The sequence below is a fragment of the Echinops telfairi genome, unplaced genomic scaffold (assembly GCF_000313985.2).
Source record: "Echinops telfairi isolate 266 unplaced genomic scaffold, ASM31398v2 ScPeMD7_27;HRSCAF=92, whole genome shotgun sequence".
Lineage (NCBI taxonomy): Eukaryota > Metazoa > Chordata > Mammalia > Afrosoricida > Tenrecidae > Echinops > Echinops telfairi.
The window spans coordinates 1505147-1517076 of NW_022103924.1; the positions used below are offsets into that span (position 1 = coordinate 1505147).

Genomic DNA, 11930 nt, shown 5'->3' on the forward strand with positions numbered 1-11930 from the left:
TGTACCTGTTGGAGAGGCTGGAGAGACTGGAGTGGGGATTGGTTAGTTACATTAGCCAGAGTGGGGCTGGTAAGTTGAGGCAATAGGGGCAGGGGAGGGGAAGGGTCGCTGAAACAATTTCAAAGGGGGTGAATTTGTCCTTATCAGGGTACACTGTTGGCAAAGCGGGAGGATCACTGACCATTTTTCCCCCTCTCTAGAATTAACTTAGTTAATGTGGACTTAATGGTCCAATTCATGCACTCTGCCTACCCAGAGCTCGGAGGTCGGTAGGCACAGTGAAGCTTCCACTTGATATTAAGCGCTTTTGTTCATTCTTGAGAGACCTGGGAGGTAAAAGCAGGCCCACTGTCAGATCCCAATGACAGTGGGAGTCTGCATCTAGGAATAATTTCTCTTATTAGTAACAACGGAGGCAGTTTCTTTCCTGGTGGGGAGGACTTCGCCCATCCAGAAAAGGTGTCTAGAAACACTAGTAAATACTTGTACCCATGAGATGGTGGTTAATTCAGGAAAGTCCTGTTCCCAGTATTTGCTGGGGGCTATTTGGTGAAGGCAGGTTTCTGGAGAGGGGTCTGAACCCTGCTGGGCGTTGGCTTAGGCACACGGCACACAGGTTTGGATTTCTGACACAGCTAAGTGCTGGATGAGAGGTGCATAGTAGGTCGAAGACACGAGCTACAGCAACTTAGTGGCTTCTGGGTGGGTGGTGCTGTGTAGTTGCTTTCCTAACAATTGGGCTATAACTTTCGGCAGAAACACGGTCTGGGAGCACTTCCTAACCTTAGCTTTTCTCCAGCAGAGCCTGCGATTGCTGAGCCAGCTGGAGTTCTTCTGGCAGTGAGTCAGTGAGCCGGGCATCTCTGGTGAAGGCGGGCAGACAGGAAGTACTGTAAGGAGTTCACGGGCTTTAGAGCTGCCCCTCGAGAGCGGCACAGTTGGCTAGACTATTACTAAGTTTTTCCAGCATGTCAGCGCTTTGGTGGCTTCTGCAATATGACAGCTACCTTAGCAGGCAACTAAACTGCATCTAAGAGGGCTCGATTTTCTTCTCTTTTTAATTTGCTTTCCATCTGAGGCACGAAGCCCTCTTGTAAATTTCTGCATGTACCTGAACTGTGGGAGAAAAAAATTGCTGCCTGAGTAAACAATTATAGACTTATTTTCTTTTTCTACCTTAAGGCTTGTGTGAGAGCTCAGCTTTGGGGGCTGCTGGAGATGGAGTGTACAGGGGTTACTGCATCTCCAGTTCTTCACGTACAAAGCTGCTCTCCTCTGGGAAGACGGGGCCCTTTACCTGTAGCAGGGGCTGATGAGTCAAGCCTGATGGCAAAGACAGGGAAACGTCTAGCAGATTTTCTTTCGCAGTCATGCCGGGGTGCCTTCGGGGACTGTGGCTGGGAGGCAGGAGGCTTAACAGGGTGTATGGGTTAGGCACCATGGGATGGAGGGTCCCTACCACTGGAGGGTGAGGTGCAGCAAGCCCTGGAGGGGTTGTTTCTGCCCAGACAGATGGCGTCCGGCTTTGCAGAGAGGTGAGGAGACTGGTCTAGAGGCGGCTCTGACTCAGGAGTAGCAACTAGAGGGGAACATGGGTGGTAAACTGGTAAGCAGGCCAGTCAGGCAGAAGGAGTTTAACATTAGACAGATCAGAGAAGGAGATGACAGAAGAGTTTTTGTAGAATGGCTTGGCCTAACAGAGAGGAAGGGCTGTCTGGAACCACAAAGATTGAATGAGAAACAATTTTATGCCTGAGGGTTACAGTCCTTGCAGTAGAGAAAGAGTAGGATTGAACTTGGCCAATGGCTCCTTTAATCTGCAAAGTGTTGCTAGAGAAGAGTCCAAGCGACTGTTTAAGAACAGAAAGTTCAGCTCCTGTATTTACTATAAAGGGAGCAGATTGGTCCCCTATATTTACTGTGATGATGGGCTCTTGGGGGCCTAGAGCCCCGGCTTTCCCATTTAGCATCAGAGTTTTGAGTAGGTAGAATGAGGATAGAGATCGGCGCAGAAAGGTCTTGGAAGTGGGGCATTCATTTTTCCAGTGGCCAGTATGCTTACAATAAGCACATTGGCCTGCCGGTGTTTGTGGGTTGTTGTGAGGCTTGTGGGCCACGAGATGGCAGCGCAGCCTGTGTAGGCTGGCAAGCTGCGCAGGTGGCTGCCAGTTTTGATAGTGGTAACAATTTTTTGTTGTTGTTGTTGGCTTGGCATTAAGCAGCCTTATCAGCTGTTTCTGTTTTTCAAGGTTGTGGTTATTAAAAATGCTTGGGTTATTTCTGCAAGATGGCCAGTGTTCATGCCAGCAAGACCTCCTGCTATTTGGATGTCAGGCTTGGACTGCAGAACAAAAACTAGATTGGCTGTCGGGCGTTTTCAGGGGCTGAGGAATCAAAAGGAGTGAAAGTTCTGTATAAGCTGGTGGGATTTTTAGAGGCAGCTTTTATGCCGATGAGAAGAGACTGGTGGTGATAAATGCCCAGGGCCTGCTGCCCTGGAGGTGGGGAGTACGAGGGTGAGGGATGGGAGAAGGACTCAATGGGGGAAGTGAAGACCGGAGGTTTTTCAGGTAAAGGGGTTTGTGGGCTTTTCATTTATACAGATGGAGAAGGAGACACACACAGGGAATGAGCAACCTGACAAACCAGCAGGAGGGCTGGCTTTTTACAAGGGAAGGACTTGGGGTGGGGGGCACATACTGGAGAGTACCCCTGGCTCTTCGGGGACTCTGGCTGTGATAATGGGACAGAAGAGACTTGGGGAGGAGGGAGGGTTGCTGCGGGGGGTGGGGTGGGGGGTGAGGCCAAGGATGGAGGTCAGGGGTGAAGAAGAACACTGTGGGGTGGGGAGGAGTTGAAAGGGGAAGGCAATAAGGAGGAGGCAAGGAAGGAGGAAGATTTGGAACTGGCTTTGTTTTAGAGCAGTGGTTCTCAACCTTCCTCATGCCGCGACCCTTTCATACAGTTCCTCATGTTCGGGTGACCCCCAACCATTACATGATTTTTGTTGCTACTTCATAATTGTCATTTTGCTACTGTTATGAATCGTAATGTATGTATCTGATATGCAGGATGTATTTTCATTGTTACAAATCGAACATAATTAAGCATAATTAAAGCATAGCGATTAATCACAAAACAATATGTAATGATATATTGTGAAATATTTATGTTTTCTGGTGGTCTTAGGCGACCCCTGTGAAAGGGTCCTTCGACCCCCAAAGGGGTTGTGACCCACAGGTTGAGAACCACTGTTTTAGAGGCTTTGCAGCAAGTTCTGGACAAAAGAACTTGCATTTTAGCAGAGGATGCAAACAGGTTTTTAACCAGGGAGGGGGCGACCCAGCAAGGGCAAGCCATTGATTAACATAAAGGGAATTGATCAGGGTGACCAGGGTTACTCGTGACAAGGGTCCAAATGTGGGCCACGGTAGAGGGGTTACAACTTTTGGGTGGCTAGTCAACATTGACGGCTGGCTGCTTTGCCTCACACAGAGTATGGAGGTGGCTAGAGGAGAACTTCATTCCCTAGTCAGTAGGGCAGGCTTTTGAGAATTCTTACACAGACCCTCCAGGGGAGTGTGTGAAGCAGAGAGGGAGGTTCCCATAGTTCAAGTGGAAAGAAGAGGCAGGAGAAATGAGGAAAGCCCCTTGCAGGAGAATGTCCCACAGGAAGGAAAGAAAATTGCTGCCTGACGAAATGGACCCAGGTACCACTTTACATTTTCCAACCGAGAATACAGGAAAGATTCAAATTGGGCTAGGGAGCTAGACGGGAGAAGGGGAGCCAGTCAAGCGGGGGAAGGGAGATGCTGCAACCCCCAAGAGAACAGTCCCCATGAAAAGGGAGGTGGGACTGCGGCTGTGGCTCCCCAGGGACCCCTTCTCAGGGAGACAGGGAGGAGCCCCAACTGCTGTTACTAAGAGGCTTAGGGAAGACACTGAACAGCCCGAAGTAGAGTGACACAAACGATATTAAAGCAGACAACAACGCCAAGAGAGACTTTTCTGGAGGGGAGTCTACTCTTTAGGGGTGGTGACTCAGTCCAGGAGCCAAACAGAGTACACTAGGATGACCTAAGGAGAAAGCAGGGCCTCCCAAGAGTGCTCATCTTGCTGACTTTTGCGCCCCCACACCCCTTCCCCAGCGCAACACAGACAAGCAAAAGGGTGGGAGTCTCACAAAAGTAGAACCATTCATGGCCTCTCCTGGCCGGGTCTCTCTCACGAGCCGTTGGGTGCATCCTGGCCAAGGTGAGGCCCTTTAAACCCTGACCTGGCAACCTCTCAAGATGCAGAGGGGTTCACCGTTAAGCCTCACAACATCACCACCGTGAATGGGCAGGTCAGAGCCCAATCAGATCCTGTCGCAGAAGCAGGTGGGCGGGGGAGCACAGAGACCTGGTTACAGAGGACTATAACAGGTTGCAAGTGCTCACCCATTCACACAGTCATTCTGTTTGAACAATAATTTCCTCCCCAGGAAGAGAGAGTTTAAACAGATAGTTAGTTACCAGGCAGTTACCAGACCAGGGCAAAGCTCCCTGGGCCTTCCAAGTACACGAGCCCTTGTGAAAGGGAGATTCTCTGCAGAATTGTATCCCCCAGATACAGGATACAAGATATGCTCAAGACAGACAGTTTACAGGAGAGCAAGCAGATAGACTGCTTGTGAGAAAGACTCCGGAACGGTCCTGCTGAGTTCATCCTATGGGGTCCCCAGGGGTGCCTGGGGTCCTGGAACACTCTCAGGGCCCCCTCCCCTAAGAAAGCCCTCCATGTTGGGCGGGCTTAGAGAGGGGTGGCCGGTCTGCAGTAAGTGGGATCTTGCCAGCGTCTCCAAAATGGTGTAGCAGGTGAGATCAATCCACACCACTTAATAATTAAAGCCTTTATTAGCAGCTGGTTCAAGAGGGGGCTATTGCCCTGAAAAACACTCTCAACCCTAAAGAAAGCACGCAGTCTCTATAGTTAAGGCAGAGGGCTGGCATAAAGGAGAGGGGGGAAATGCAGGCAGTTACAATTTGATTTATTAGGCTGTCAGGATACCAGGAAGTGTCTGCAGACATTCAGAGAGATTCAAGGTCTTTCAGGAGATTGGGGAGGAGAAAGCAAGAGGGGAAGGGCAGCTGGCTCCTAGCAGAGGGGGTTAAAGGCATTTAAAAACAAAATGGAGTTTCTTATGCTAAGTTGGTGTATTAGTCTGGGTACTTTGGAGAAACAAATCCACAGAAACTTATGTATCAGAGAGTTTTATATAAAGGTTAAGTGAGCATCAAGAAAACATCCCAACCCAGTGCTGCCCAAGCCCACAAGTCTAACATTAACCTGTTAACCCAGATGTCAAACACCAATCCATAAAGTCCTCCTCCATCTCACAAAACACACACTATGATGCCAACTGCAGGAGGTAAGCATCTCAGCGCTGGCAGGGGTGTTCACACGGCTGCTCCAGCACCCAGGGCTGCATCGGGGTAGGTCCATGTGGCTTCTCCTTGGGGATGTCTTGCAGGAAGTCAGCCTTGCCAGCTGAAGCAGGGAACTGCTAAGGCAGCTGCACCTGGTTTGACATCAAAAAGCAAGAGACCCGAGAACTCGAAAGGCGAGGCTCACCACCCATTTATCCCTCCGCCCTTCAATTAATCCCACATGTGTTTATCGGCCAGGTTGGGACAATGAACTAACTCAGCTGGGTTACTAAACACTCATCTAATTCACAGTAGAAATTGTTTTGAGATTTGTTGTTATTAAAAGTACATTTTTACCTATTAAAATTATTTTTAAAAAGTAAAAATCACATTGCTATATAGTAGCGATGGAAACTAGACAAAAAGAGGCATTCACCTGACAGCAGAGTTGTCCGAATGGAGCCCTGTCTCAAGTCAGAGACGACTTGGCTGTGCAAAACACACCGGTGTTGAGTCACTTTGACTCCGTGACTCGCCGGACAGAGAACTGCCTAGGCGTCTCTAGGGCCATTCTTCTTGACAAGCAGCTTGCTCACATGTCTCCTGCACAGTGGTTGGCAGGTTCAAACTTGTCACCCTTTCAGTTAGCAGCTGAAGGTTCCGCCTGTACCTGTGTGCGCGCGCAACACCCTCCGGAACTGGCAGGTGGAGCTGCTTTCTACTCTAGTCATCAGCAATTTTCTTGTTCTATTCAGGTGAATTCCTAGAGTAACTGAGAAAATCTAACTGCTTCAACAGCAGACCTGTCTGTTGGCTGCCCACAGGCTTCCGAGAACACCTTTGGACAGGCTATTGTTTGGAATTGTTAGGTGTCTTGGTAGGATTCTCTCCTTCCATGTGTGAGACCTGGGTTCAATTCCCAGAGAGTGCACTTCATGCAGCTGTTCTTCAGTGGAGGCTTGGATGTTGCTATGATGCTAGACAGATTTCAGCCAAGCCCTTCAACTAAGACACACGAGGAAGAAAGGTCTGGTGAACTGCTTCTGAAAACTAGCCAATGGCCTGCAATGGATTATGGGAAGGGCATAACACGGGCAGTATTTTGTTCCATTGTGCATGGGGTTGCGTGAACCAGGGGCTTCCTTCATGGCAGCTAATGACAACGATCGAGTCCAACATCCATCTGACTCAAACTCACCATCAGTGACGGGCCAGAGATAGGATCTTACCAGATGATTATAACCCAGCACGGAAATCTTTACTTGTAGGTACTGACCCGAAAGGAGAGAAATGAAGAACACACTTTTATTATTGTTTATTTCATTTCTTTAGAAAACAACATGTAATGCATTTTCACTGAATCATTAAATATTTAATGAAACTCTATGTAAAGTAGATGTGTATGTATTTTTCCTACTAAATCAAAGTGACCGGTCCTCTATCTTTTTCTGCAGAATGTGTCCGTTGCCTACCTTGGGATGTTAGTTGGCGGAGACTACATTTTCTCTCCATTAAACTTCGTAGGGTTGAATATTTGGTGAGTGAGATTTTTAACTGAACTCCTTTTAATCCAATGAGAATTTCAAACTGTCTGATGAATATGTAACAAAACAAGAACAATGAGAAGTGTCACATGTTAAACCTGTAGGTGTTTTGGCATTGCGACTTGAAAAGTCATTTTGCCTCTGCCCCTGGGTTTGTCTACGTGTTATGACTTCGTGTCCTCACGGAGCCCAGAGGACAGGTGAAATGCAAATTCAAGGGCTGGGATCTAAATTTACTGCACGGTCTTCCTCACAGAAGAGTCTCCTGAAATTTGTACCACATGTTAGGGATACTGGCAGGATTAACCAAGATGTTTTTCACAGTATTCTGGGATCCCAGTGTTAGAGGGGGATGGCACAGAGTTCATGCAATAAATACCAAATACTTGGTGTCTTTTCAAGACCCTCTTTTAGGCTTTATCCATTCTTTTTTGCCCCAGATATTTATAAATAAATGTAAAGATTCTTATAAAATACACCATGAACTAGAGAAGGGAAAATGATTAAACAAAGAAACAAGAACATTCAACCTGCTGTTGTTGATTTCAACTCATAGCAACACCATGCCTTCCAGGGTAGAACTAACTACCCCACTGGATATTCTTGGCTGGAATCTTTGTGTGTGTGTGTTAAAATGTATTTTTAATCACTGTATTGGGGCCTCATATAGCTCTCATCACAATACATATGCACATTCATTGTGTCGAGCACATTTGTACAATTGCTGCCATAATCATTCTCAAAACATTTTCTTTCGACTTCAGCCTTTGGTATCAGCTCCTCACACCCCCCCCTCCCTCACCTTTGATAATGTATAAATTATTATTTTTTCATGTCTTACACTAACCGATGCCTCCCTTCACCCATTTTTTTCTTGTCCATCCCGCACGGAGGGGCCTATATGTAGATCATTGTGACCTGTTCCCCCTTTCTACCCCACCTTCCCCTTATCCTCCTGGTATGGCTACGCTCATTATTGGTCCTGAAGGGATCATCTGTCCTGGATTCCCTGTGTTTCCAGTTCTTATCTGTACCAGTGTACCTGCTCCGGTCTAGCCAGATGTGTAAGGCAGAATTGGGATCATGATAGTGGGGGGAGGAAGCACTGAAGAACTAGAGGATCGTTGTTTGTTTCATCCGTGTGAGTGACGGGAGTGCAGGGTGGAATCTTGACAGATCGTCAGACCTTTCTTTTGCCAGGTGACTTCCCATGGCCAACCTTTTGATGAACAGTTAGGTGCACACTGTTTGTAACACCTAGGGACCATTTTCCCTCTAAATTAAGTGACTTGTGTTTTAAAGGAAGGAGTCCCTGGGTGGTGGAGAAAGTTACTGATAGAAACCTTAATCGCATGAATCCATACAGAGGCTTCGGGGAAGAAAGGCCTGATGATCTACTTTGAAAAGCAGCCGCAGAACAGTGTTTGAAGCAGCATTCTATTTTGACCCCCACGGGTTGCCATGAGTTGGAATTCACTGCACAGCAACTGGTTTAGATTTGGTTTATTTTTAAGAACAGCAAAGGACTGTTGGGAGGATGACCTTTGGGATTCCTAGAGTTTAAAACTTTTACTCTTTTCTCTCTCTTTAGCATGGCAGGAGGTTTGAGATATTCCTTCCTAACACTTCGCAACCAGTCGAAGCTCCAACAAGCTGTGGATGAAGAAAACATTTCTTTGGATTTGAAGAGCTAGTTGTCTGTGATTTTCAGACTGGGTGTGAGGAGACATTCCCAGTTACATGAATGCGAAACCAGGCATTTTGGAAGTGGATGGACATTCATGCCCCCTGGTTACAGCACAAATAGAGATGTCTCCAAAATGTGAAGAGGACCTATGGACCACATGGGCCTCGGTGCGACGAAGCATGCTTGACCCAAGGAATGTAACCGCACAGCATTACGGAATGTTTCTTTCCTACACAAGCCGCGGGTTTAAGGGAGGTGTGTGCGGTTCTCTACACGTTGTTTTCTTTGTCCTGTGAGATGTACAAGACACTCTCTGAGTGCTTAAGCACACATCAGGACCTCCCCTGCACAGCTGCTCGATGCTTTTTAAGTGAAGGCAAGAGGTGAATGGTGCAATGGAGAAGATTTTCCCATCAACTTTGCCTTAAGGTCAGAGATCCCAGCCAAAGAGAACAAAAACAAAAAGCAAACTCACTGCTGTGAAGTCCATGTGACCTACTAGGGCAGGTAGAATTAACTGCTCTGGGGGCTTCTGAGACTGTAACTTTCTCCTGAGGGAACCGGCTGGTGAATTCAAACTAATGACCTCATGGATGTCAATCAGCCCAAGCACTCAAGTGCCAGTGAAATATTCTTTGATTTGGTTTATTTAAGTGGGTTTATTTCAATAAAATTAGCAAATTACGTAATTGTAAAAACATTTGCTGGCTTTGACTTAATTGTACATGTTGGTATCTTTTCCCAATCACCTAAGTAACAAAGAAAATGGCTTATATGTATACATCATGTTAGCTTCCACAAAGTAAGCACCTAGCTCATAAGATTAGACTGTTGTTCTCCATAGAGTTTCCATCGACTGACCTTTAAAAATAAATTGCCAGGCCTTTCTTCCTTGTCTCTTAACCTGGAAGCTCTTCTGAAACCATTCAAGCCCACAGTAACACGTGAGCTTTCCTTCCAGAAAGGTGGTGATTATGCAGGAAGTGCCTTGGCTGAGAGTCATGCCAGGTCTCCTCCATAGGGAGTAAGAATTCTCCTACCACTTCCACTGTGGATCCATCATACTGTGATATCCTGATAGGCAGAATATAGTATGTTATTTACAATGTGAAAAATTAAAATTCTCTGCCTCAAACAGAAAATTACCAAAAACAAAACCCAGAAACCAAACCACAACAACACAACACAACACAAACTCACTGCCACTGAGTCATGTCTGACTCATAGTGAGCTTGTGGGACAGAATAGAACTGCCCCTGAAATCTATGCAGCAACAGAAAGCCTCATCGTACTCCCTGGGGTGAGGATGTCAGGTTTGAACTGCTGAAGCTGTGATTGGCAGCCCAACACCCAATCCACTATACCACCAGCGCTCCTGAATAAGGGACATTTAGGTACTATGATGATTCAGAAGGAGCCCCGGTGGCATAGTGCTTTTGTGTTGGGCTGCTAAGCACAAGGTCAGCAGTTTGAAATCACCAACTGCTCTTCAGGAGAAAGTCGGCAGCTTTCTACTCCATAAAGAGTTAGAGTCTCAGATACTCACTGGGACAATTCTATCCTGTCCTATATGGTTGCTGTTCATTAGGACTCATGCAGCCCTGGTGCATTGTGCTGTGATTCACTCTGAGGGACAAAGATGGGGCTTCCTATTCGAGTACAGAGCTGCAATCTCAGAATGCCACAGGGGCAGGTCCACCCTGTCCTATAGGGTCACTATGAGGCAAAATTGACTCCTGGCAGTGAGTGAGTAGTAGTACGACTCAAGGGGAAGCATTGGACCGTGGACCACAGGCTCAAACACATCAGTGGCTCTGTGAGACAAAGACGAGGCTGTCCATCTTGTAAAGCTGAAGAGCCCTGGACACCCTATGTAGATCCCTGTGAGTCAGGATCAGCTTGATGGCAGTGGGTTTGGTTTGGGATACTATGACTCATGTTGGAAGAACTTAGGAAAACTTGCAAAATAGCTCAATGCAAAAACAAAACAAAAGCGTCCCATCCCCACCTCGATAATGCCACAACTCAGGATTTGTCCTTTCAATATTTTAAGTAGCTAACATTTCTTTTCTCATCCCTAAGTTCATTCCGATGTTTTAGATAAGCCCCCTGAGTTACCTCACTCCCCAGACTAGGCAGTGCCGGGGAAGGAACTTTGAATGAGAGATACTATGAACACAGACATTAAGAGATGGACTGTCCCAGTCTGGGATTGCCCAGAGGATTGAGCCCTAGAGTAAGGGTGTGGAGACCTTCCTTCTAGCTAAGCCTCTGTTAAGACCTTCACAAGTCAGCCTGCTCATTGTTGTAATCTGTAAAATTTAAGTGCACCTCTAAGTTTCTACCAGCTCTAACTTTCCTGAAGCTGGATCAGATGTGGGAGAGGGGAGTAAATGAAGGAATGATTGTGTTGACATGCTATTCCAATGTATTTTAAAATAAAATTATGGTAAATATGAAGGGGCTTAAAAATTGCATTTTCCTATGAATTTTCATAGCCTCATTTATATGTAACATGTCATTGTAACATTTTTTTGCATGTACAGTTTCGTGACATTAATTATGTTGTTAAACATCAAACATGTTGTTTATTCTTCACCATGATCCATTTCTAGATTTTCCCATCATGCTTAGCAGAAGTTCAGTGTCTGCTATGCAGTGATCAGGAACAAGAAGAGGCTTTCCACTGCTGTTAGGTTCAAGTGTAATACCTAGCATTTGATCTTCCTTTTAAAGTTGTTTTATCTTTTCATCTTTCTCTTTCATTGAGGCTTTTCTGTGTTTTGTCTAGTCATCATGGTTGGGGTTTGTTTGCTTCAGATAATCTTGTATGATTGTGTTTTGTATGGATTTCTGTGCATGAAATCCAGGACAGGGTGATCTATAAAAACAGTAACTGGGTTGGGGCATGGGAAACGATCTGAATTTTATTGTGCTGATGATTGCACAATGCAACATGATTGAATGATTGAATTGTATCATATGTGAAGTATATGCCAATAAAACAATTTATAAATAAATAAACGTAGCACCTATAAAAACAGAATTTCCGTCTCGAGAACCCAAAGGCGCAGTTGCACCCTGTGACACATTGTCAAAATTAACTTACTGACAGTGAGTACAATCTATGAGCACCTGCTCCTCCCCGCCACACCCTCCCACCTGGTCATCCATCCCTGCTTGTTAGTTGACTTCAAGTTGACTCTGACTCCTGGCCCCCCTCTGTGTGCAGAGGTGCAGAGGAGAACTTCTACACAGGGGGTTCCAGGTGGTTTGACCCGTTGGAAGCAG

The 11930-nt window shown here is 46.3% G+C and overlaps 1 protein-coding gene across 1 annotated transcript in view; it reads left to right on the forward strand.

Annotated features, from left to right (window-relative positions):
- The window catches only part of SLC35D2 (solute carrier family 35 member D2), an 89688-nt gene extending 79870 nt beyond the window's left edge, over positions 1-9818 (forward strand). Inside the window, 2 exon segments of the mRNA XM_045289435.1 lie at positions 6863-6945; positions 8544-9818. Coding sequence (XP_045145370.1) covers positions 6863-6945; positions 8544-8646 — 186 coding nt within the window. The 3' untranslated portion in view covers positions 8647-9818.
- Positions 9819-11930: the final 2112 nt, after the last annotated feature.